The sequence below is a fragment of the Rhipicephalus microplus genome, chromosome 6 (assembly GCF_043290135.1).
Source record: "Rhipicephalus microplus isolate Deutch F79 chromosome 6, USDA_Rmic, whole genome shotgun sequence".
Taxonomy (NCBI): Eukaryota; Metazoa; Arthropoda; class Arachnida; order Ixodida; family Ixodidae; genus Rhipicephalus; species Rhipicephalus microplus.
Window position 1 is genome coordinate 4,264,212 of NC_134705.1, and position 26,809 is coordinate 4,291,020.

Here is a 26,809-nt window from a genome sequence, read left to right on the forward strand (position 1 = left end):
TCCCCAGCACAGGGTAGCCAGCCGGTCTAAGAACTGGCTAACCTCCCTGTCTTTTCGCTTAAACTTTCTTCCTCCTCCTCTTCTTCCTCCGCATGTGCATCTTTTACTAGAAAAGGCATACATAAGTAATTTTAAGGGCCATAGTGCTTATCGCACTGCGCTGACCATGCAACGTTTGCACGAAAAGGTGTTTCCAACCCTTTGCTAAGACGCGATGGTGGTGGCACCTACCCTTCGCCTTGCATGCTACACCTTATCACCTCTGAGACAGGCGCGCACACCCGTCTGATCTGAAATCCACGTGCTTAGTTTTCCAAGAACACTGCCAGGTGGCGCTCATGTCGCACGTGTGACGTGACTTGATGCGCTCGTTCGCCTACACTGCACGTTCGAGGCACTCCAACACAGCGCCTCCAAAATAGCATTCTCCGATTTTCTTGTGCAGAACATCAAATGAATTGTTCGCTCTTTCCACACGCAAGAGTATCGTTTTTCGACGACATTTGCAGATTACATGCAGATAGGGGGCCAATTTTTTATTTTTCATGTTTCTTTATTTTGTGTTTCAAACAATGTATTATTTTGCTGCAGTTTTAAGAGGTCATACAAAAAATGTCGACTTTCTTTCAATTCATGCCTGATTGCCAATGCTAACTTGATATTGTAGAGACAATGTATGGGTGCTATTCTGGCCTGTTAAAACAATTCGCTTGTGTGAGCATCATACAAGTGAAAAAATGATTCTAATACAGTAAAAGCTCGTTAATTCGGATTTCACGGCACAGGAAAAACTGTCCGAATTAACCGAATGCTGAATTAACAAATGAACAGGGAAAACAACATTTAAAATCAAGCTGCAGAAGCATACCTTTATTTGTTGAAGTATTTTGTAATTGTTGTCTGCGTTTTCGCGCAGATTCCGGCTGACATCACAGTTTTTCTTAACTGTTCTAAATGGCCAACAGCAGGCGAGCTGTCGGGAGTGTTCAGGCAAGCGTCCTTTAATATTAACAGTGCCTCCGAGACTTCCCGTGAGGTACGAGGAGGTCGCGGCTGTATCTCCTCGCATGATTCTTCGTCGGAATCGTGGTCTTCATGGGCGCCCGTGACATCATTAATAATCTCTTGATCGGTCACAAGACCACTCGTGACGACACCATGATCAATCGCGATGTAGTCCTGAAAGGTCACATCTGTGGGAAGGACAGCACCGAAAGTCGGGCAGTCATCGTCGGTGGACTCGGTCGGTGGAATCTGCCGCTTTTTCGGCGTTGCCATCACTGTAGCGCACGATGGTGGTGGCATGCAAATACGGTCACAATGGAAGAAAAAGAGAACTCCGCAAGAAGAGATGGTTCCGACACGACAACACAAGGAAAAATGGCGTCGGAGGCGCTGAGTGGAGAAAAAAGAAGACGCCGACGTTCGGTGACGCTGTGATCGCCCCTACTAGTTGATGATGATGGCGATGCCACTCAGGTTTCGGTTTCACTCCAGTGGTGCCAGCGCTGCTTTATCACACTTTTGTGTAGCAGCAGCTGTCAGCATTTGTCTGAATTAAGCGGTGCGGAGACGAATTTTGACGAAATAACGAAGGTTTGGTCCCATAGATTAACATGCACTTTAGCCGGGACGAATAGAGCCGTCGGAATTATCCGAATTTTCGAATTAACGGGTGTCGAATTAACGAGCTTTTACTGTATACTTCTTTTGCCTCATGTACAGTTTTTGCAAGTTTACGTAAGTTGTAGTCCCCCATACCAAGAAACAATAGGTAAGATGTGAATAGAAAAGTGAAAAGTAAGAGTTTCACCTTGTATGGTAGAACAATTTTGCCACTGTACACCATGCCCACTACGTGAGATAACTGACCCAGCACACTGTCAATGTGTTTGTTCCAAAGCATATTGCTCGAAAATGTAACCCCAAGAATTTTTATACTATTTACTAGCTCAATATAAGTATTGCCATACTTGAGATGTATGTTTTCATTAACGAGCTTATTTTTAGGTCGGAATAGTAGCGTCTCTCATACTCATATTGTTAAGGGAATAAAGTATACACAATGAATATACTGGCGAGCAAATGGGTACAACGCTGCTGCAGTCCGAGCACGTTTTCCACAGCACTTTGTTGTCGTCCTCAGGCATCTATTTAGCCCGTGACATTACCCGCCGGCGGCAGAAGTACCGTCCCGGTGCGATCAATTCTCGGGGCGTGAGTAGTATGCTTTAAGCCGTGAGACGTGCCCCGCCGCGGTGGTCTAGTGGCTAAGGTACTTGGCTGCTGACCCGCAGGGCGCGGGTTCAAATCCCGGCTGCGGTTGCTGCATTTCCGATGGAGGCGGAAATGTTGTAGGCCCGTGTGCTCAGATTTGGGTGCACGTTAAAGAACCCCAGGTGGTCGAAATTTCTGGAGCCCTCCACTACGGCGTCTCTCATAATCATATGGTGGTTTTGGGATTTTAAACCCCACATATCAATCAATCAAGCCGTGAGACGTGCACTATATCGGTCGGGACTGAAGCTGGTACTGACGTGGTATGGAGTAGAGCTATCTCATAGGTCACGCTGGTGACCTTGCGCATGATGCGGTAGGGGCCAACGTAACAGGACATCAGTTTTTTGCAGAGACCAACACGACGCGATGACAACCACAGCAAGACGAGCGACCCCGGAGAGTACTGTACGTCGTGGTGCCGGCGATCGTAAGCACTCTTTTGGTTAAACTGTGCGGCAAATAACCGATCCCGAGCGACTTGGCGGGCGATGTCAGCTCGGGCCAGAGCATCACGAGCATAAGCAGTCGATGAGGGGGCATCAAATTGGAGCATGGTGTCTATGGGCAAAGGCGGGTCATAACCAAACAATAGGTAAAAAGGTGAAAATTCAGCTGTATCGTGACATGAACTGTTGTATGCGAAGGTAACGAAAGGTAAGTGGATGTCCCAATCTTTGTGATCCTTGGAGACGTACATCGCTGACATATTCGTCAAGGTACGGTTGAGGCGTTTCGTGAGGCCGTTTGTTTGTGGGTGGTACGCTGTAGTGAACTTGTGGTGGGTAGAGCAGGATCGCGGGAGCTCGTCAACTACTTTAGACTGAAAACAGTGGCCGCGGTCGGTGATCAACTGACGAGGAGCACCATGGCGCAGAATGATGTCATGAAGAAGGAAATCAGCTACATCAGTAGCGCAGCTGGTGGGGAGGGTGCGTGTAACGGCATACCGCGTTGCGTAGTCGGTAGCAATAGCAATCCACTTATTACCGGTGGCCGACACGGGAAAAGATCCTAGAAGATCGAGGCCGACTTGGAGAAAAATGGCTCATCTGGTACTTCAATGGGCTAAAGGGTACCAGCAGGTCTCAGAGCAGGTGTCTTGCGGCGCTGGCAGAGGTCGCATGCCGCAACGTACTGTCGCACAGAACGGTAGAGGAAAGGCCAAAAGTATCGGCGGCGAACGCGGTCATACGTGTGTGACACCCCTAGGTGTCCAGCGGAGGGGGCATCATGGAGCTGGGCCAAAACGTCTGAGCGAAGATGCGCAGGAACAACGAGTAAAAGCTCAGCACCATCTGGGCGGGCGTTGTAGCGGTGCAAGATGTTGTTGTGAAGATTGAACAGTTGTAATGAGTGGTCAGGGTGGGGGGAGTGCAGACCATTGATAATAGCACGCAAAGAGGGGTCGCGGCGTTGTTCAGCAGCTATGTCGGTGAAGTCGGTAATTGAAAGAACGAGGACCTCTTGTCCATCTTCCATCATGTCAGGGGAATCGACTGGGTAACGGGACAAGCAGTCGGCATCCTTGTGAAGTTGTCCGGATTTATAGGATACGGAAAAAGTGTACTCTTGTAAGCGCAGCGCCCAGCGACCAAGGCGTCCCGTAGGGTTCTTGAGTAAGGAGAGCCAGCAAAGCGCATGGTGGTTCGTAATAACTGAGAATGGTCGGTCATAGAGGTACGGTCGAAATTTCGCAATTGCCCAGACGAGAGCTAAGAACTGTAATCGAATAATTTTGTTCCGAGCGCGACAACAGTCGGCTTGCGTACGTGAAGACACGGTGCATTCCTTGTTGCCGCTGCGCCAGCACTGCGCCTATGTCGTGGACACTGGCGTCAGTACGAAGCTCCGTGGTTTCAGATGGGTCGAAATGTGCTAGGACTGGTGGATTGGTGAGAATCTCAACGAGCGACGAGAAGGCGTTTGCTTGCTGTTGGCCCCAGGTGAATGCGACATTCATTTTGAGGAGGCCGGTTAGAGGACGGGCTACTTCAGCAAACTTCTCGACAAAACGACTAAAATAGGAGCACAGTTCCTGAAAACTTCGTACGTCCTTGGCTGAGCGGGGTGTGGGGAAGTCGCGAGCTGCTCTGACTTTCACAAGGTCTGGTTGAATGCCCGCAGCGTCAACAAGATGGCCGAGTACGCAGATTTGGAGTTCCTCAAAGGGACATTTGGACGAGTTAAGTTGCAACTTGGCACGTCGGAAAACATCAAGCACTGTGGACAGACGGTATAAGATGGTCGTCGAAAGTAGTCGAAAAAACAATAACGTCGTCAAGATAGCAAAGGCAGATGGTCCACTTCATGCCTCGAAGGAGAGAGTCCATCATGCGCTCAAAAGTCGCGGGGGCATTGCATAATCCAAAAGGCATCATCTTGAACTGATAAAGTCCATCAGGAGTCACGAAGGCCGTCTTCTCTCTGTCTTTGTCGTCCACAGCGATCTGCCAGTAGCCTGAGCGAAGGTTTATTGAAGAGAAATATTTGGCACCGTGTAAGCAATCGAGTGCATCATCTATGAGCGGTAGGGGATAGACATCTTTCTTAATAATATGGTTGGGATGGCGGTAATCCATCAACACAGAATCTCCAGCTATTGTCCTTCTTTTTAACAAGTACAACGAGTGAGGACCAGGGGCTAGATGGGGGTTCGATTATGTCCATATGAAGCATTTTATTGACTTCTCGCTGTACAATAGCACGCTCCGGGGCTGACACACGGTAGGGCGGTCGGCGAATGGGTCGAGCGTCACTGGTGTCAATGGGATGGGTTACCACGGATGTCTGGCCCAAATTACGGTCGCCGAAGTCAAAGATCTCCCGATAAGAAGCAAGCATACGGCAGAGAGCAGAGACTTGTTCAGAGGTGAGCTTGTCAGATAGCATTGGCTTGAAAAGGTCGGAACAGGAACGTGACGAGACCGACGTTGATGAAAAATCGGATGGCGAATCGGTGGTTAGGGCGGAAACCGTGTGGTCGACCAGTGGTGTCAGATGCACAAGTGACATGCCGCGAGGAATAACTTGTGCTGAGAAGCCAAAATTGAGGACCGGAAATGAAGTTCGGTTGTCCTTAACGGTAACCATCGTGTTGGGGAGTGCAACATTACGTGTCATGGCCACGTCAGAAATCGGGGCAGCAACATAATCTCCATCGGGTACTGGAGGATTTGGGGAGAGTTGGAATTGGACTGCGGCTTCCGGCGGAAGCCTGAGGAAATCGACAGAACGTAGAAGAGGTGGGCTGGTAGAGACGGTCTCTGGGAAGGATGGTAGTTCGAGCTGAAGAAGACCTTCAGAACAGTCAATGAGTGCAGCGTGTGAAGTCAGAAAGTCGAGTCCAAGGATGAGGTCATGAGGGCAATTTTCCAGTACAGCAAACAGAACTGAAGTTTGATGCTCAGAAATTGTTATTCGCGCAGTGCACATTCCAAGGACAGCAGCAGTACTCCCATCCGCTGTACGAACGGTAGGTGCAATCGCAGGCGTCAGAACTTTTTGGAGGCGGCGGCGGAGGTCTGAGCTCATCACAGATATTTGCGCACCGGTATCAGTAAGAGCAGTTATAGGTAAACCATCAATGAGAATTGTAAGAAGGTTGCACCGCTGGTCGAGAGTAATCGGAGGACTTGCAGTCCGAGTCGTGTATGCAGCGTCACCTCCGGGGGCTGCACAAGCTAGTTTTCCGAGCGAAGGTCATAGGGAGACCGAGAACGGGGGGGTTGGGGCGAGTGGGACTGACGATGCACGGGCGATGGCGAGCGGCTGGTCCGACGTTCTGAATTATGCTCTGCACCTGTCTCTGCACGGTAGGACGGGGCATAAGGTGCACGTTCGGAGCGAGGTCCCCAATCATAGGAGCTCGGTCGAGGTGATGAGGTGCAACGGCTGCGGCAATGGCGAGCGATGTGTCCTATCCGATGGCACGTGAAACATATGGGCCGATTATCATGAGTGTGCCATTCAGCTGGGTTTCGTCTTGGCGCGAACGTGCGGTTCGGAGTGGCAGCCGCTATGACCGGAGCCGAGCTGGAAGTAGCAGGGGCATTTTGATGAGGTGGCGAAATGCCCATATTCGCGATCTCTTGGCAAACCACGGCCTGTATCATTGAAACAGCATCGAGGTTATGTCCTGGCGCGCTGACGCTAGACATAGCGGCTGCCATAGCCTCGAGTTCCCGATGGATTATTCTGGTGACGTGTTCCGGCGCTGGTGGTAGATGTAGTGTGGGCAAATCTTTGCAAGAGGACGTAGCCGCCGTGTTGGGAAGGCGGTCAAATCGGTGAACTATGCGCCTACTTTTCGCCTGTTCGAAGCGACGGCATGCTTCGATGACCGACTCCACCGTCGAGCAGTCCTTGCACAGCAGAAAATTGAAGGCGTCATCGGCAATTCCTTTCAGGATGTGTCCAACTTTGTCCTCGTCGAGCATGTCCTTGTCGACCTTGCGGCACAAAGCCAACACGTCCTGGATGTACGCGATGTACAGCTCTGTGGATGTCTGGGCACGAGTCGCAAGCTCTTTCTTTGCGGCCACTTGACATTCGATGGGTTTCCCAAATAGATAGCGCAATTTCTGCTTACAGACGTCCCAGCTGGTCAACTCTTCTTGATGTGTCTCGTACCAGAGTTTTGCCGTGCCATGCAAGTAGAAGATGATGTTCGCCAACATAAGCGTCGGATCCCAATGGTTGCTCCTGCTGACGCGCTCATATAGAACCAGCCAGTCATTGACGTTTATGCCACTTGTGCCGTTGAATGGGCCTGGGTCACGAGGTTGCACGACAACGATCGGTTGCGGGGCTGACGGATCTTGTTGACATTGAGTAGCCTGGTCAGTCATTGTGGTAGCTGCAATGCGCCGTCCGCTGCGAAGATCCAGCTCGTGGGGCTGTATAGCGAGTTGTACCCCGCACCTCCACCAATGATGTTACGGGAATAAAGTATACACAATGAATATACTGGCAAGCAAATGCGTACAACGCTGCTGCAGTCCGAGCACGTTTCCCACAGAACTTCGTCGTCCTCCTCAGGCATCTACTTAGCTCATGACAATATGATTTAAAATTGACAAAACGTTTCAAAATAACAACTTGACAAAATGGTTTTCATCCTATCTCAGCTGCCGTCAGCAGTTTGTTCAAATAAAAAATAAACAGTCTAGAGCAGTTGAAGTTATTTCCGAAGTTCCCCAGGGGAGGGTGCTGGGTCTCCTTTTATTTTTGTTATATATAAATGACCTACCGAACCGGGTTACGGTCCCGATAAGGTTGTTTGCCGACGACTGTGTTGTTTACAGCAGAATCGAGACTGAACATGACCAAGTTAATCTAAACAACAATCTTCAAAGAATAAAGGATTGGTGCGAAGAATGGCAAATGAGTTTGAACACAGAAAAAACAGTCTTTATGACTATAACTAGAAAGAAAGTACCTCTTGATTACAACTACCAGATTGGCAATGCTTTCCTTAAGCGTGTACAAAACTATAAATATCTTGGGTTATGGTTTACGCCCGACCTCCGGTGGAACACTCATATTGATAATGTATGCTCCAGGGCTACCAAGGCACTGTATAGCCTTAGACGTAAGCTTTATACCGCCCCATCTGATATAAAGTGTCTTGCTTACAAAACCCTTGTCAGACCTATTATCGAATATTCTAAAATTGTCTGGGACCCTTACACAAAGACAAACTGCAATAAAATAGCAAAAATACAGCGACTTGGTGCAAGATTTATTTTTAATAAATATCGCCGACATCATTCACCTACTGAACTTTGTAAAAAAGCTGGACTGGATAGTCTTGAACTTAGGACGAGGATTGAGCGTCTGAAATTCCTCTTCCAGTTAATTCATAATCATTTTAAACTAAACTATTCAGATTGCTTCCAGGTCAACACACAAGAACACTCCAGACATCGCCATAATATGTACATACCACCCCTAGTCCCACGTAACGATTGCTTTAAGTTTAGTTACTTTCCACGTGCTATTGAAGATTGGAATATGCTGCCAGAGTCTATAATTGGTTGTTCCTCGCTTACATCATTTGAACAGAACCTAAAACGTTTATTTTCTGAATAACAGTGGTGTGCGTGTGTACTTTTTGTTGGTTGCATGAGACTGTAGTAGTTGTCTTTCAAATTTCAGCGCGGTGCAAAAGTGCCGCCTCAAATGTGTCATGTGCTGTTCTGCGCGTATGTATTGCATTGCATGTGTGTTCCATTTCTTGTTATGTATAACTTCGAGTTGCTGCTTACAATAATACCGAGAAATTATCTCGAGACCTGTACGGTACTTCTTTTTCGCAAATAATTGTTTGTACTTCCACCCTGTAACGGCCCACTTCTGGGCTAACAGTATAAATAAATGAAATGAAATGAAATGAAATGAATGATGGTTTTGGGACGTTAAACCTCACATATCAGGTCAGAATAGTACCGCCTTTGTTTTACTAGTGTTTATGTTTAAATTATTACAGTATAACCAGAGCTTTAATTTCACAATAAACTGGTTCATTTTTTCCTCAAGCGCGATACTATGTTCAACTGAAACAAACATACTGACATCATCGACATATAAGACGCCACAGACTGAGATAACTTCAATTTTCTTCTCTTCTTCTGTCTTTTGTCTTTGTAGTTACTCATTTCGCGGATCGTCATCGAACGCCGCCGGCAAGTGCATTGCGCGCCGGCTGCACTGTCCACGCGGCCGCGCACCCCACGGTCATATGGAGTGCCGTCAGTAAGCTTTTGTGATGCGATTCAGACGTGCTTGGAGCCGTGCTTGATATCTCCACGAACGTCTATGAATGTTCCGAGGTTAATGAATTGCTGTAGATTAGAATTTCCGCGACCGGCTGTATGATGATGCGTTTCACGGCTAGAGCGGCGAAAGAGCATGTGTGAATCAGGGGCATGAATTTTTATATGCCCGTTTCGTGTCATTAATTATACTGCTAGAAATTCCCGTGCCACCAGTCTTCTGCCCATAACTTTGTTATTTGGAAAGAAGGCATAGGTTGTCATGGTGTGATCCATTTTTCTGATGCAATAAACTTCTCTCCAAATAAAAAAAAGTTCAGTGAATATTTGTAATCAAGTACTTAATTACGCTAATTACAACTTCAGCACAAAAAAGTATGTTTAATAATTTCAGTATATGGTTTTATTCAATTACAATCTTTTCTGTCATACTTATCACACCACTCCTTCATACAAAGAACTTGGTTTGAAATTCATACTTGTTCTTTGTAACTCATGGAAAAAAGTAAATCATGAAAAGAAGTCAAATATCACAAGACAAACCTGAGATCACAATTTTTAGGTGTCTTAGAGACGTAACGAAAAGTTGAAACTTTAAACGCAGCTTTCTCAATACTCTTTTTTTTTTTTTGACATTATGCTCAGCCCCTCCACATGGTTCAGTGAAGAAATAATTTGTTTCTCGTAAAGTATTTGTGGTATCGCTTCAAAATTTTTATGAAAGCACTGTGAGGTTATTCTTTGTGTCTGTGCCAATTTTCATCAATATCCAACGAGAAACAAAAAAGTTCACTGAAAAAAAGCCTGTCGAAAACTTCGACAGGCTTTTTCTCACAAGTGTGTTTTGGACATTGTGCATTGCTCGTGGAAAGAGTAGCACGAGAATGACTGGACCGATTTTGATTCTGTTTTTTTTCCCTGAATCCCTGAACACTGCTTGTGGGTACAGCAATCTTCAATTTCTGTTTTGTGGCCCTGTTATTTTTCTAGACGATGATTTGTCCGTGCCATTGTTTCTGACAATGTGTGTCGGCAGCCATGATGATCTCTAAAAAAAAAATAAGAACTTATTAAAAAATTCCGAGAGTGTCATACTCTGTAGCTGTTTTTTGAGTAAAGATCAACATCATTCGCAGCTTCCTGGCATGTTTTGTTGCAGCGCTAGGCTTTCCACGAGCAGACCATGTAATTGGATCGTGTAGCATTATGCAACTTGAGAACTACTGAAGCTATCATGATGAAACTGCATATTTCCCTATTCTAGACACTTATGAGTATGCATGCCAAATTTCATTGCTGTAGGTCAACAAATAAAAAAGTTTTTTTTCAAAGCCACCTCCCCCCTTAACCTTATGCTCATCCTTTACTCCATTACTGAAAATCGAGTTACTTAGATGTGTGGTCTTGTTTTGTCAAGCCCCCATACATCAGTAAATGGCATCAGGTTTTCATCAGTTCAGAATAGCCAAGCGTAGCTAGTTCGTAGATGTTCATGTCACTAAGACAGGGTGTGCAAACACGGACTTGAGCAAAAAGAGAAGACAACATAGTTGCTGACTAACAAGTGGAAAAGTGTGCAGCAGCAGAAAAGATGGTGCGCACAGCACAAATGCAAACAGCAGAGGCAAACTTCTCTGCACATATCTAGGCAAAAGGCGATATGTATCACTTCTTGTGAAGCAGAGAACAGCAAGAATAGAAGGAGAGAACGTGAAAGGGCACTTTCTGTTTCCCACTCGTACATTGCACCAACTGGGTCAGCATACCACTGTGTTGAATGTATTACCTTGGCATGTACAGTGGTCTATGTGAGAGATAACTGTTCAGGCACTTGGTTTCTCTTTATTGTAATTTACAGTCACATGGGGCTACCAATATTATCAATGTGCAAGGATTCAACTGTATGACGCGTTTCTTTATAGCTGTGCCCGTGCCAAACTACGCATTCATCGATATTTTGTGTGACCTTACACTCTCGATGATGCATAAACAGATTAGATGGTGAGCCTCTTGCGAGCAGTCTCTTATGCTCCGTTAATCTCTGGTTAACTCTGTGACCCATCTGTCTTGCATAGAAGCAGCCTCAGTTTAATGGAATCTTTCATACCACACCTGTATTGCAATTGGTGAGCTGGTCCGTTCTTGAAGGCTCACTTACCATTGGCAGAGTCCAAACCTGCCCTATTCGAAGATTGCAGGTCCGATCCCTGCCAAAAGCAATTATCTTTGCGTTCACACTAATTGCCTCTTGCGCTATCCCTTATACTTTCCTTGGCATCATTGTCTGTTATTAAAGGGGTATTGACACAAAATTACGGGGCGGAAATAGCCTGCGGGATCAATTCTTGTGAACGTTCGTATATCATCTGCAAGATATTGTTACGAAAGAAAAGAGATGCCGTATCGATGAGGCTGTGGATGAAATAAGACCATACTTCGTCCTCTTCATCAGGCACACGCGGGCATCGTCCCACAAAATGTCAACATGCTTGTAGCATGAGCCCTGGCGGCAGAAGCGTCGTCTCGGCGCATTTAGATGTCAAAATCAGCAGGAGAGTGGTAAGGCTTTAAGCGTGCCACATCTACGATATCGGTGGTCTGTGGGGCAGTTGAAGGCGATGAGGCAGAAGGCAGGAGTAACCTCGCGAAGAACTGAATATAGACCTGTGCAGCGGGAAAGAAGTTTTTTCGACAAGCCGACTTCACGGGTCGGGGACGTCAGCAGCACGAATGAACTGGGTAAGAAGTGCACGTCGCGGTGCCGTTGATCGTACAAATGCCGCTGGTTCTCTTGAGAGGCCAGAAAGCAAGTGCAAGCGATTTCGCGTGCATGAGCAGCCCGAGTGATAACGTCAAAAGCATATTCGCTGGTCGGTGTCGCAGTAGACGGAATGACTGTATCTAGGGGTAATGTAGGTTCTCGCCCAAACAACAGAAAAAATGGAGAGTAAGCGGCAATGTCATGACAAAAAGAATTGTAGGCAAATGTGACGTACGGAAATGTGAGATCCCAGTCGGTGTGGTTAGTAGAAGCATACTTAGCGAGCATGGTTGTAAAGTTCGATTTAGGCGCTCCGTTAGTCCATTGGTTTGCGGGTGGTATGAAGTAGTCAGCTTGTGTCTCGTTTAACAGGACTGCAAAATGTCGGCCATCACCTTCGACAAAAAGGTGCAGCCACGGTCTGGAAGTAGCTGCCGTGGGGCTCCGTGCTGCAAAATCACGTCCTTGAGGAGGAAGTCGGCGACATCTGTGGCGCAGCTTGTTGGGAGAGCTCGTGTGATGGCATGACGCGTGGCGTAGTCGGTGGCCACGGCTATTCACTTGTTACCCGAGGAAGACAAGGGGAAAGGGCCAAGCAGGTCCAAGTCAATGCGGAAGAACGGTTCTGACGGAATTTCAAGTGGTTGAAGGCATCCAGCAGGAAGTGTCGATGGTGTTTTGCGGCGCTGGCATTTCTTATAAGCCGCAACATATCTTCTGACTGAGTGTGCAAGCCCTGGCCAAAAGAAGCGTCGGCGTATTTGGTTGTAAGTGCGTGACACGCCAAGTTGATCAGCAGTTGGAAGGTCATGAAGTTCATGTAGAACTTCGGGCGGAGGTGTTTCGGAATGACAAGCAGCAGGGCCGGGCCGTCCGGCTCAAAACTTTGATGGTACAATACACCATCATGGAGCACAAATGAGCGATGGGACTGATTGGAAGATTGTGATTTGAGGAGCTCAATGATAGCACGCAAGACGCATCATGGCGCTGCTCGTCACCGGTGCATTTCATTTGCGAAATGGATAAAATGCAAGGGTCGGTGTCAGGTATAGTGCTCGACTCAGCAACCGGGTAGCGGGACAGGCAGTCTGCCTCCTGACGTATGCATCCAGACTTGTACGTCACCGTGTAGGTATACTCTTGCAGTCGCAGAGCCCAGCGCCCAAGCCGACCAGTAGGATCCTTCAGTGACGTAAGCCATCATAGCACATGATGGTCAGTTATTGCAGAGAAATTTGTGCCTTATAAATATGGGTGGAACTTTGAGACGGCCCAAACAAGAGCCAGACATTCACGCTCTGTAATGAAATACTTGCGCTCAACAGCTGTGAGGAGGCGGCTAGCGTAGGCGACAACTCGGTTGTGTCCCCATTGGCGTTGGGCTAGGACGGCTCTGATCCCGTGACCACCTGCATCGGCTCAGCCTTCCGTTGGAGCGGATGGGTCAAAGTGAGCCAATATAGATAGAGTCGTCAGTAGCGTTATTAGGTGAGAAAAAGCAGCAGCTTGGTCGGTACCACATGTAAATGTGACGTCTTTCTTCAGAAAATCAGTGAGGGGTCGAGCGATGGTTGCAAAATTTTTCATAAGCCTTCCAAAGTAGGAACAAAGTCCTACAAAACTTCGGACGTCTTTGACTGACTGGGGTACAGGAAAACTGGTGACTGCACGAATTTTCTTCAAGTCCGGTTGCACACCAGAGGGGTCGACAAGGCGGCCCAGCACCGTAATTTGCCAGCATTCGAAGTGGCACTTCGACGAGTTTAATTGAAGGCCTGCCGTGCGGAATATGTTTAAAATAGTTGGCAAACGCTGAAGGTGGGTCTCAAATAGTGGGAAATATACAACGACCTCGTCAAGATAACAGACATGTTGACCATTTGAACCCTTATAGCAAAGAGTCTATCATGCGCTCGAACGTGGATGGGGCGTTGCATAACCCAAATGGCATAACCTTGAACTAATATAGGCCGTCGGGAGTTACAAACGCTGTTTTTTCTTGGTCTTTCTTGTCCACCGCAATCTGCCAATAGCCAGAACGTAGGTCAATTGAAAAAAAGTATCGCGCGCCATGAAGACAATCGAGGGCGTCATCAATTCGGGGCAATGGATAAATGTCCTTTTTCGTGACTCGATTAAGATGGCGGTAATAGACGCAGAAGCGTCACGTGTCATCTTTCTTTTTAATGAGCACAACAGGAGATGCCCAAGGGCTCGAGGAGGGTTTAATAATACCTTTGGCTAGCATCTTGTTGACTTCTTTATGAATTACCTTACGCTCTGTGGCGGACACCCGGTATGGTCGGCGGTGAATGGGAGGAGAATCAGCAGTATTAATGCGGTGCTTCACGAGAAAAGTCTGATCGAGTGGGCTACTGTCGGTGTCAAATATGTCGTGGTAGGAAGCCAGATAGGGCGTCGGATTGCTCAGGTTTGAGTTTCGGGTCGATCATGGGGCGCAAGGCCATATCGAGGAATGTGGCATCCTGTGGGTGACATCGAAGAGCAGAGCATGCGTCTGCCGCAAAAGCGGTGACGTGGGCGTCTATTAAGGGTCGAAGCGTGGCGACTGAAATTTCGTGTGGTAGTACTTTCTGCGTGAAACCGAAATTGATAATGGGCAGACATGTTCGGTTAGAGGGCTTGGTTACGACGGAGTGTGGTGCAGTGATGTTGCGTGCCATGGGAACATCAGTAATAGGCATGACGACATAATCACCGTCAACAACGGGTGAACTTGTTGCCAATTCAATAAATTTGAGGGCTTTTGGCGTTATCCAACTGAAGCCTGTGGTACTAGAAGAAGAGGAAGTTCTAAACAGAGAGCGGCGGCGGAACAGTCGATCAGGGCAGAATGCGTCGATAAGAAGTTCATCCCAAAGATGAGGTCATGAGAGTAATTGTCGAGCAGGTTGAATAAAACAGGAACATGGCAGCTGGCAAGGCTAGTACGAGCGGTACACATTCCAGCGACGGCTACAGTTCCACCATAGGCGACACGGACGGCTTGTGTTGCGGCAGGCGTGAGTACTTTTTTTAGACGGCGACAGAGACGAGCACTCATTATAGACACCTGAGCTCCAGTGTCAACTAAAGCCATCAAATAAAGACCGTCCACATGCACTTCCAGCAAGTTCCTATTAGTAAGGAGCGTCAACGGAGGATTTGGGTCAGTCGCACTTGATGCAGCACTACCTCCAGGAGCTGCATAATCTAGTTTTCCATCCGGAAAGATCCATAGTTAGTTGTCGATAAATAGCGGCGGGGTTGGGGTGACAGAGAACAGCGGCGTTGCAGTGACGGTGAACGAGCGGTAGAGCGGCTGTTAGGTGCGTCAGAAGCAGGATACTCACGGCTGGGCGTACACCGAAGGGGGTCTGAGTATGGCCGAGGAGAAGAAAATTGGCTCCAACAGGGGCGCGTCAAAGTGCTTTGGCAGTAGCGCGAGGCATGGCCAACTCGGTGACAGCGAAAGCAGATTGGCTTGTCATCTGCTGTTCTCCATTCCGTCGGATTGCGGGATCTGGGCAGAGAGCATGGATCATGGCGTGGCGCATTTATTGGCATTGGTCTGTAGTTCGATCGGGAGACGGAGCAGGTGACAGGAAAACCAAGGTTAGCAATTTCTTGCCGCACGACTGCCTAAATACACCGCTGGAGGTGTTTGCACGGTGCCCTGGTCGAGTGGAAGTGGATGAAACGGCGCCGGATGGGCCGCCTCAAGCTCGTGCCGAACGATGCGTGTAACACTCTCGTGCAAGGTGTGCGGCGCCGAGATCGCTACAAGTTGACGTGACAGCCGTGTTAGGGAGCCGCGAAAATTGAGGCCGAACTCGACGGTTTTTGACCGTTTCGAAGTGGCGGCATTCCTTAAATATGAGATGGATGGTCGTGACGTCATTGTACACGAGCAAGTTGAAAGCGTCGTCCACGATGCCCTTGGTTATGTGGCCCACCTTGTCACTCTCAGTCATTTTCTCATCCATTTTGCGGCACAATGCGAGCACGTCCTGTATGTATGAGACATACGACTCAGTTGATGACTGTACACAGGTGACGAGTTCTTGTCGTGCGACCGTTTGTCAACCGGATGGGTCCCCAAAGATGTCCCGTAGTCGTTCCTTGAATATGTTCCAGCTAGTGAGCTCGGCCTCATGAGCGTCGAACCATACATGCGGGGTGCCATCCAAGTAAAAGATTACGTTGGCGAGCATCATGGTAGGGTCCCATTGGTGGGACAGGCTAACGGGCTCGTACATGCGGAGCCAGTAGTCGACATCAAAGCCAGGCTGGGCAGAGAACGTACCGGGATTACGGGGGTGAGACATTTTAAGGTACGTAGTAGCTGGTGCTCCAGCTGATGGTGGTGATGGGCTGTTATCATTGGAAGCCATGGCCGGAGGCTGGAAAGTGCGGCCACTGTGAAGCTTCGTGGTGAGGACGGGGAACGGTCCACCTACACCAAATATGTTACGGAAGAAAAGAGACGCCGTATCGACGAGGCTGTGAATGAAATATATTTCGAACCAGCAGCAGCGGCATGACCGGTAGACCATACACCGAGCGGAGACCACACTTCGTCAGGCACACACGTGCATCGTCCTACAAAATGTAAACATTCATGTAGCAATATCAACAGTGAATGTAGCTTGAAAAGTATTTTAAATTAATTTTGAAGTTTGCATGGGCGACCGACTCCATAGCCCTATAGACACCCTCGGAGTTGACCCCAAGGTGACCCTCTACTTCCCTCACGTCACCACTCTGTGGTCAACAAAACATGTTATCATGACAACATAGCCACCATTTTTGCTTTTGCCACATTAGTTCCCAAAGTCTATATTTCTCGGCGACTGGTTGCGAGTGTGTGGTCGTGGCGCACGCTTAGAAAGTTTTGTGTTTGACGACACTCCAGTGCCGTTTCCTATTCGAAAGTAATTCTTGATACGGATCGTGCGGAATTGCGTCATAGTTCTGTGTGCTGATGTGGTCAAGAGTTGCACACACTAGGTGGCGACAGTTGCACCTAGTTTTCAAAACTCTCTCAAACCGAAACTGAAACTGATCGATAACGAGGGGCCTGTATTCAATAATCTATCCTATGCTGCAGCAAACAATGTGTCGTGTCATGACTAACAGCCCTACAGCAACGAATTGCAGCAGAAAAACGCGAGGCCAAATTTTTTGTGTCAGTACCACGTTAATACTGCTTATGCAGGGGCATTCATCACATACCTTGCTTCTACAGTCATGTGGGTGGGATTGTCTATATGCAACAAAATCTCCTTTCGATGGCGTGCTCATACAGGCCATCTTTTAATAAGCACCTTCTATGTCAGTCTGAAGATGCAGAGTGTGTGTGTGCGTGTGTGTATGGGTGGCAGGCAATTAGCTCGCTACCCCAAAGCTGGTGGCAGAATAGTTGGCCAGCTTCGCTCCCAGAAGAATATAAAGAGATATGAGAGTTAGAAAATGCCAAGTTTTTTTTCTCCAACATTGCATTGTGAGGGTGGCCGAGAAAGGTCGCTATGTGGTGGGTTCGACTCATGGGAGCAATTCACTGCCGCCTTCCGCTCCGAGTTCTCTTCGATTGAGGCAAAGTGTCTCCTGAAAGCAGAGCTCGTGCAGGGCATGCTGCACCCAGAAGAGAATTTGAAGGAATTTAATTATGTAATCACTACGTTTTACGACTGCATTGGGGAAGAGATCACTGAAGTCAAGAAAGTGCAGCGCTGCTGTGGCAGATGGGCCCTCAGCTGCAGGATTTGACCGAGGGGCATGTCTACAACGACCTCGCCGAGTTGGTGAAGGGAGCCAACAGCTTAATGTGGCAGGCTTGGCATCACTTCCAGTATAGACCACTAACACTTCCAAGCAACCAAGTAGCCAGAAATCTGGTGTTTCGCCCTAGCTCGGTCCTCAACCATCACTTACTGCCGCAGCCGACGCTGCTAACTTATCATTGGCCACTGCATCCAGTTGCGCTGGAGCCGTCGTACTGCCGGGACTGGCAGCACTCGTGTTACACGGTGTCTTCTTTCTCACCCTATGGGCGGGCACCGACCTTGCTGCAGGAGCCTACGAGTGGAGCAATGCATGTACAGTGCCACCGCTGTGGTGGATTTGGCCACATTTCTCGTAACTGTGCGACGGGTCGACGGATGGGGCCACTCGTTTGCTTCCAGTTCTGCCCGCGGCGGCGGCCCAAGCTTCTGGAACCAACCCAAGGTGGATGTACGCCTGTTGCACTTGGCATCAGGCTGGTCGCAGTCAATGATGTCTCCAAAGTGTTAGATCAAATGGGCTGCCAGTTGCTGCAGACAGCATTTTTTGTGCGTTTTGACCTGTGCCGGGACATTGTCCCTGGTAGAGATTTCCTGATGGTGAATGGCATCTCTCAGCATGTGTCATTTAGTGGTTTAACTGTCGACACAGAGCCACAAGGAATTGTGCCCTTTGTCAAGAAGGTTCCTTCACTTACTTTTTCACACTTTTCAGCACATACCTTTTCGCACTATTGTTAGTGAAGGAGAATCTTGGCAGATTAACGTTAGCAGATTTCTTCAGAGCGAGCTAAAGAATGTCGTGGTGAATGACCCTTTCCATACGGAGGGCTCAAGTGATGTGTGTGACTTTTCGCGGTCTCGTGATACTACAGGCAACGCCTTTTTAGTGGATGTCGTAGATCTGTATTATTCCGTGCCGCATGAAAACCTTCTAGCCCCTGTAAAATCCTTCATTGAAGAGAATGGCGAGGTTGATTTTATCAATGATGCAGGTGTGAATGTTGTTAATTTATTATCGCTTTTAGAGTTTTATCTCAATGTAATCTTTATATTGTTTGACGAAAAGCCCTTTTTTCAGCGGCAGGGAATCTGCATTGGTTCCTGTGTCGCACCAGTTTTTGGCGACTTATTTTTAGCGGATGTAGATAGGGATTGGACTATGCTTTTAAAGGGGGGGAGGTTTGAAAGGTTTTTAGATAGGGTGACGATTTTTTAATTCTTTTAGATAATCAAGGAGACTTTACATCCCCGGAATTTATTTTAATCGTTCTTATAAGACTAGGATGAGGGCTTTCCTTTATACTGTTGAATTGTCACAAGAAGCTTGTCTGCAGTTTTTAGACTTAAGCCTCACGTGGAACAATGAACATTTTCGCTGGTCTTATCATCCTTGTGTTGAAAAGGTGTTATTGCCGTACGATTCTGCCCACTCAAAGATTGTGAAGAGTGCAGATTGTGAAAGTTGCGTCTCTTTGTTTGGAGTCAGCGCTGAAGAGGTTGTGCCCACACAGCATGAAACTTAGTTTCCTCAATCAGGTGAGCCGAATAGAGGCTGCTTGGTTCCCTCAATTGGTCATTACGGCCGTTCCTGAATCACTTTTGCAGAAGTTTAAACGTGGAACATGGAAAGCGATGACTGCTACCCAGCCCTTGAGGATTAGGCCACAAGTGGTGCCATATATCCATAAGTTCTCACACAATCTCAAGAAAGTCGCGGCCAGGCACGGCGTACCGAAGGTGTTTTCGCACCCGAAAAAATCGGAAGACTGTGCCAACATGTGCGCAATAGCAAAAAGCGCGGCTGCGAGAAACTAAATGAGAGGGCCTTTGTTAAGTGTTCCACGGGGGTCGTGTACTCCAGACCTTTTTCCTGTGGAAAAGTGAACATTGGCCAAAGCGAACGATGTATTAATGACCGGTTAAGGGAACACGCCCAAAAACCTACAAAACGAGATGACAAGTTGCGCATGTCATCTTATGTGGTTGTGACGCACGATTCTCCGAGACGAACATTCTAGGCAGAAGCGCCAGTATAACTGCACGTGAAGTGTTAGAAGCTTTATTCATTGCAAAAAAATGAAGATCACTGTGTAAGCGCCCCTTCGCTATCATTGTTACCAAATGAATTCCAGTTTATCGCTTTGAGGCAATGACATTTATTAACTGTATGTATTGATAATGTATGCTGTTGGCCTTCTTTGGTATAGTGGATAATGTATGCTGTTGGCCTTCTTTGGTGTTAGTGTGCACATGTGTCTAGTATATATTCAAGCTTTTGAGCTATGAATAAATCAGTTAGAAGTGAGTGCTGTCTGTGTTTGATGCCTGGGTGTTTGCGTGTGTGAGTGATCGTCTCGTGTGTTCGTGCTCCAATTAAATTTTAGAAATGTTGTACCAACTAGCCCAACAACAAGTTCTTTTGCAGCATCTGAAATGGACGACACGACTGTCTTGAATGACTTGGGTCTCCTCGCCGAGGAACAAGAGCAGGACCACATACAGTCAAAACTACAAACTGTTATGAAAGGAGGGAAGCTTGTGCCCACTGACAGTGATCACTCTTTTATGAAAGACCTTGCAGTGACGACCGAGACGGAAGGTTGGGTTGCTTGTACAGCACCGAGGGAACAGGAAAGTACCTTTGCTACCAAACCATCTCCGAAACTTGGTCCTGCGACTATCGAATGACCACCCAACTAGAAGCCACTCTGGCTTTTTTAAGACCCTCAAACACATTTCTCAGAATTTCGTGTGGCTGGATATGCGCCCAGACATATCCAAGTATGTGGGATGCTGCCAGGTTTGTCAGAGCACCAAAGCCCACCGCCAATAGCCAGGAGGGCTGATGGACAGCCAATAGGCTACTGCCCCCATAGAATGGCTCAACGTGGACATAATTGGGCCCTTGCCTATGACACCTCAATGCCACCAGTACCTTATTGTGGTGGCTGAAAAGTTCACCAAGTTTATCTAACTCTTCCAATTACGAGCAGCAAGCACCAAGAGTGTGGTGGACTGCATGATGCAGGTTTTTTTGCATGCATGGCACACCTGTCTCGGTTTCGAGTGACAATGGAAAGCCCTTTATAAGTAGGCTGTAGAAGGGCCTCCTTGAACACTGGGGCATCCAAGACTGGCACACAGTTCCATACCCCTCTGCTGGGCAAATGGTGGAGCGCCACAATGGCACTATCAAACAGTGCCTTAGGGCCTATTGTTCTAACCATAAAGACTGAGACCAGCACATCCCAGAAACTGTCCTGGCCATGCGCAAGGCTGAATGTGTGGTCGGTCCCCCATACATGCCTGCCTTCCTGTGTTATAGCCAGGAGCTGAGAGCCCCATCGATGCAGGCTGAAGCCAAGGACATCGTGAAGCCGCCGGCAACAACATACCCTGAATTCGCTACTGACGTCTCCAAGTGTCTACAGGAGGTGCTTGACTTCTCCAGGGCACACTAGGACCACATGTGGCACGCCCAGAAGACCCGCTACGACTTGCACAGGCAGCCACTGACAATACAGGAGGATGATCTCTTTCTGCTTGAAAGCCACTCCCTCAGCGATGCCACCAAAGGTTTCTCCTCGAAGATCATACCTTGGCGTTCCCGTCTCTTTCGCGCAGTCAGACGTGTTGGACAGAATAAGTTCGTCCTAGTGGACCTTAAAGCAGCTATTCGTCCTAGCGTCCTAGCGGATCTTGCAGCTATTCTAGATAGGCAAGGCCAGATTGACATGATTTTCCTAGACTTCGAAAAAGCATTTGGTCGCGTGTCGCATCGAAAACTTCTCGCGAAACTTGAACCTATACTAAAAAACAGTACGTTAACTTCATGGATTGAGGCCTACCTTTCTTATCGAAATCAAATAGTTTCTATAGATAACGTCCAGTCTCATTGACGACTGGTGAAATCGGGAATCCCTCAGGGCTCTGTGCTTGGGCCACTTCTTTTTTTAATTTTTATAGACGACATTGCCAATGATATCTCAGTTTCTATTAAGTTATTTGCAGATGATTATATTCTTTATCAGGAAATACGAAGTGCAGATGACCAGATTTTTTTAAACGCAGCGTTAACAAAAATATCTTCTTGGTGTGCAGTGTGGCAAATGAATATTAATGAAAAGAAAACGGTAGCTATGACTGTTACGCGCAAGCGGCTTCCTTTGAAACACTCATATTCCATGAATGGTCAAAAACTATCGTTTGTTAAAACTTATAAATGTTTGGGGGTTGTATTAAGTGCAGACTTTAAGTGGAATTAGCATGTTGCCTACATTGAAAAAAAAAGCTTTACAGAAACTCACATTTCTAAGACTTTCTTTGCGCAAATCCACCCCAAAATTTAAATTAATTGCGAATAAAACTTTTATCCATCCGATCCTCGAGTAATCATCTGTGGTTTGGGACTCTCATAGCCAAGTAAATATTAAAACACTTGAAATGATTCAAAGAAAAGCAATCCGATTTGTATATAATCGCTACAGTGCTCTTACGTCACCCAGTGAACTGTTAAAAAAAGCTGACCTGGATACATTGCAGGCAAGACGGCAACACGGTCGATTGAAGTACATGTTTCTACTTTACCACGACAAGCTACGCATAGACAAGCACGCGTACATAAAAACGGTTCACCACCGATCAACTCGTTCCGAGCATCCGAAAAAACTGAAGGAATATTCCTGTCAAACAAAAGCCTTTAAAAACTCATTTTTTGCACGCACTGTCACTAATTGGAATGCTCTTTCTGCCAATCTGGTGAACTGCGAAACCGTTCAGTCATTCATGGAAAAACTTAAACACCAGCAACCCACTTGACTTTGATCTTTCTTTGCGCTTCGCCCTCTATTATTCCGCCACGCATCCTGAACAGGCTTCCATTTATGTTCCACTTTCTATCACTTTTTTCATATCAATGCGTTGTATACTTTTAAATGTTGCCGATTTTTAACCATTATATGATGTTTGTTTCTTAGTTCTGTAGGAGCAGATGTTTGTCATCATAGTTTTTTTTTTTGTACGTGTACGCATAAACCACTACAATTGTGTAAGTACTGGCGTTTTATTTTGATGCACTAGTTCTTGATGGTGTAGCTCAACGTGACGTATTTCCTTTCCTGTTGTATCTTCATATTTGTTTCCTTTTTTGTATCACCCACCCCTGCCTAAGGCCTCATGTGTGAGGCGGGCAGTACTTCCGAAATAAATAAATAAAATAAATAAATAAATGGGGCGTCGTCACGATGTGGCACATGCAGCTGACACTCTACCATGACGCTGCCGGTGATGTGCAGTGGTGGCTACACATCACCTGGGGGGGGGGGGGAGACATCATCGAGGGGGGGAAGACCTGTGAGGGTCGCCGAGAGAGGGCTCTACCTGATGGCACCATCATCATTATCGGTACTGGGAGAAGGTTAGGGTTGAGTGTTGGAAATAGAGACAGTTGGAGGTGGTTTTTCGAATAGATGCATGTGTGATTTAGGCTTTGTTTGTGACAGCATATATTTCATTTTCATTTGCTTTTACAAGTTTATAGTTGGGTACAACTTAAGAAGGCAGGAAAGTACCCGCCCAGATAACCGAAGCGCAGCAGCCAATTTGCTCGGGACTAAAGAAATAGTCTCGCTCAAAAAATTGTGACTGCTTTTAAAACGCGTATTTGTTCATATAAATGAGATTTGTGTATCCTGATGAATGCTTTGGTAAAGTTCTGATGATGTAAATGCTACAGCACATGCCAGATCACGAGAGAAGTGCCTTCTACAACGCTGTACGTCCTCTGCTACGGAGCAAGATCGACAGCACAGGGCGTGTAATTGTAAAGCAGTCGCTGGTTTCATAGCATATGATTCGTACGTACTTTTTGTGTGTTTGCACAAGCTTTTTTTTTTGCATTGTGTTGGGCTTTTTTTTTTTTCGGTTGCAAACCTGCAACCTCGTGAGTTCGCGCATGTTGGCGCACGACATTCTATGCCAGAGTTAATCAATTATACGAGTTGCGAAACTGCGTTTAAAATCCGGACACGCAGTTGGCCCAATTTTTCGCAAGTCAGCCGATGTTCGCGTCAGCTGGGAGCGGCAACACAAAACACAAATATGTGTTTAATAGTGGGCGTGCTGATCAACAGGTGGCGCGAAAATCTGCTCAATCACAACAAGGGGGCCAATGACGTGTTTGGATTTCGATACATGGGGAGTTTTGCAACTCTAATGATTGAATTACTCTGTTCCGTGCAAGTTTTTTGCTATGGAGCCCAGTGAGATGACATCGGAACGTGATCCCTTGTTGGCGCACGAGCCTTGTATCGCCTTGATGGCCACACTCCAAGGAGCTTCAGCAAAAACAAGAACAGCCAGATCCTGAACAGCGATTCACACAACATGATCTTCCACTGCTGCACGTACTGGCACAACAGGAAGCCTGAACGCAGTGTGGAGGACACGAGCAAGTTTGTCGCCGACATGCTCAGTATCGGCGAAAGGACTATGTTCAAGGTAAGAGAGGAAGTTAAAAAGCTTTGTATTTTTCGACTGGCAAACTGACGAGCCCTCGCCAAAGCAGGCGCGCGATGCGGAGGAGAAAAGACGCAGCACAAAGTTTGAAAACTTCACGTTGTGCGCGCTGAGGTCATGTGTGCAGTATTTCTTTCGTCGCAATGAGATACCGACGGTCGTGAAGAAAACTGCCAAGTTCTCGGAGGGTATGGAGCTTTCCTCACTAAGGCAGTGTACTGTGCGACGCCTGCTTGCCGATGTCTGTTGAAGCATGAAAAGAGAAGCTGCAACTCGCTGCTTATCAACCGTAACGACACCACCGATCGGCAGAATTGCTATCTCCGTGGCGGGGAGAATTAACGGGCGTAAAGACAAAAGATCTTCTACTTGGATGAGACATGGGTCATGGCGGGACAAACTCAGTCGATTTTGTGGACAGACACCGTGGTGCAGAAGCGCGGACGCGTCTTCGCTCGAACAAATGGCCTGATGACGGGTTTAAAACAACCTGCTGGGAAAGGTCAGCGCCTGATCGTGACCGCACTTAGGCAGCAAGGATGGCTTCGTCAACTGCTTACCTGTATTCCAAGGCCAAAAGACAGGCGACTACCACAAGGAAATAGACGGCAATCACTTTCAGGGCTGGTTCAATGACGTTCTGCAGAAGTTGCCAGCTGGTAGCGTCATTGTTTTAGACAATGCACCTTACCGTTGTCGGCGTGAAGAGAAATTCCTGCCGACGGCCTGAAAGAAGGAAGAGATACAGCAGTGGCTCACAAGCAAAAACATCACCTACAGTAAAAGGATAATAAAAAAGCAATTGCTTGAGCTGGTGGCATCTGTAAACTCACGTTTTCTGAGCTACATTGTAGACAACACAGCTGTAAGGGCCGGTTGCATTGTACTCAGGCTCCCGTCGTACCACTACGAATTTGATCACACTGAGCTTGTGTTGGCTAAGGTCAAAAATGGTGTCGCTGCAGAAAATGGAGTCTTCAAGCTGTCCACGGTCGACACCATCTTGAGAGATAAAATTAAGCAGGTAACGGCGGAAGAACGAAGGAAGAACATTCAGCACATGATGGATGTCTAGGTAAAGTTCAGACTTAACGATTCTGGGAGTGAGCACATTCAACCCACCATCATCCAGCTTGGTGAAGATGACACTGATGAAAGCAACGACGACTGCGAGTTCTCTAACATTGAGCCATTTGACGAAGCATAGCGGCTTCATATTAATGAAAAAACAGCCCTTATTAAACTTACCAAATTTTGCCGGTGGGTTTGCAAGAGGCAACCATTGATTCCGCAATGTCTCAAACAAATCAGCAGTTCTATTTATATTGTATTCTTTTCATAGAAGCTCAATTTCGATAAGGAATGTCTCTCACACATCACGCTCGATTTGAGAAGTGGCATAAAAACACATTTCAATGCTGGCATATTTGAATTTAAACACTGTTCTTAACTGTGATCATCACTGGTGAGCTCAAAAAGCCAATCAGGATCAGGCAGCCACTTTCGAGTTTGACACACTTTATTGCTTTGTTAGTAGATTGAACCAAAAATTAAAGTGTTATCATAGCCAGTGTTGGTTAAATAGCAGCAGTCAACACGAAACTGACAGCCACATTTAGCAGCTTGCATGCCGAAGCACATTCATGTTGTTGCATTGTTTATTTTGGTTATCTGGCTCCCACAAGTGATGAAAATATGAGAAGAAACATAAAACATCATTAGCTTCATCATCATCATCTTCATCATCATCAGCCTGACTATGTCCACTGCAGGACAAAGGCCTCTCCCATGTTCCACCAGTTAAGCCGGTCCTGTGCTTGCTGCTGCCAATTTATACCCGCAAACTTTTTAATCTCATCTGCCCACCTAACCTTCTGTCTTCCCCTAACCCACTTGCCTTCTCTGGGAATCCAGTTAGTTACCCCTAATGACCAGCGGTTATCCTGTCTACGCGCTACATGCCCGGCCCGTGTTAATTTCCTGTTCTTGATTTCAACTATGATATCCTTAACACCCGTTTGTTCCCTGATCCACTCTGCTTTCTTCTTGTCTCTTAAGGTTACACCTACCATTTTTCTTGCCATGGCTCACTGTGTCGTCCTCAATTTAAGCAGAACCCTCTTTGTAAGTCTCCAGGTTTCTGCTCCGTAGCTAAGTACTGGCAAGATACAGCTGTTATACACCCTCCTCTTGAGGGATAGTGGCAATCTACCTGTCATAATTTGAGAGTGCTTACCAAATGTGCTCCACCCCATTCTTATTCTTCTAGTTACTTCAATCTCTTGGTTCGGCTTCGCGGTTATTACCTGCCCTGAGTAGACATAGTCTTTTACAATGGGAAGTGCACTATTACCTATCTCGAAGCACTGCTCTCTTACGAGGTTGTTGTGCATTACTTTCGTTTTCTGCAGATTCATTTTAAGACCCACCTTTCCATTCTCCTTGTCTAACTCCGTAATCATGAGTTGCATTTCGTTCACTGAGTTACTCAGCAATGCGATATCATTGGCGAAGCGCAGGTTACTAAGGTACTCTACGTTAACTTTTATCCCTAACTGTTCCCATTCTGGGCTTCTGAAAACCTCCTGTAAGCACGCGGTATACAGCATTGGGGAGATTGTGTTCCCCTGCCTTACACCCTTCTTGATTGGTATTCTGTTGCTTTCTTTATGAAGCACTATGGTAGCAGT

The 26,809-nt window shown here is 47.0% G+C and overlaps 1 protein-coding gene across 14 annotated transcripts in view; it reads left to right on the forward strand.

Moving 5' to 3' along the window:
• The window catches only part of LOC119167769 (SH3KBP1-binding protein 1), a 433,186-nt gene that overhangs the window by 318,429 nt on the left and 87,948 nt on the right, over positions 1-26,809 (forward strand). The window contains exon 16 of one of the 14 annotated variants that reach the window (XM_075865771.1): positions 20,029-22,831. The exons of 11 other annotated variants lie outside the window; for them this stretch is intronic. In XM_075865771.1, the coding sequence (XP_075721886.1) occupies positions 20,029-20,058 (30 nt within the window). In that variant the 3' untranslated portion in view covers positions 20,059-22,831. Of the gene's footprint in view, positions 1-916; positions 1,550-8,928; positions 19,907-20,028; positions 22,832-26,809 lie in introns of those variants that run through there. 2 more of the 14 variants (XM_075865763.1, XM_075865765.1) reach the window with 2 other exon arrangements.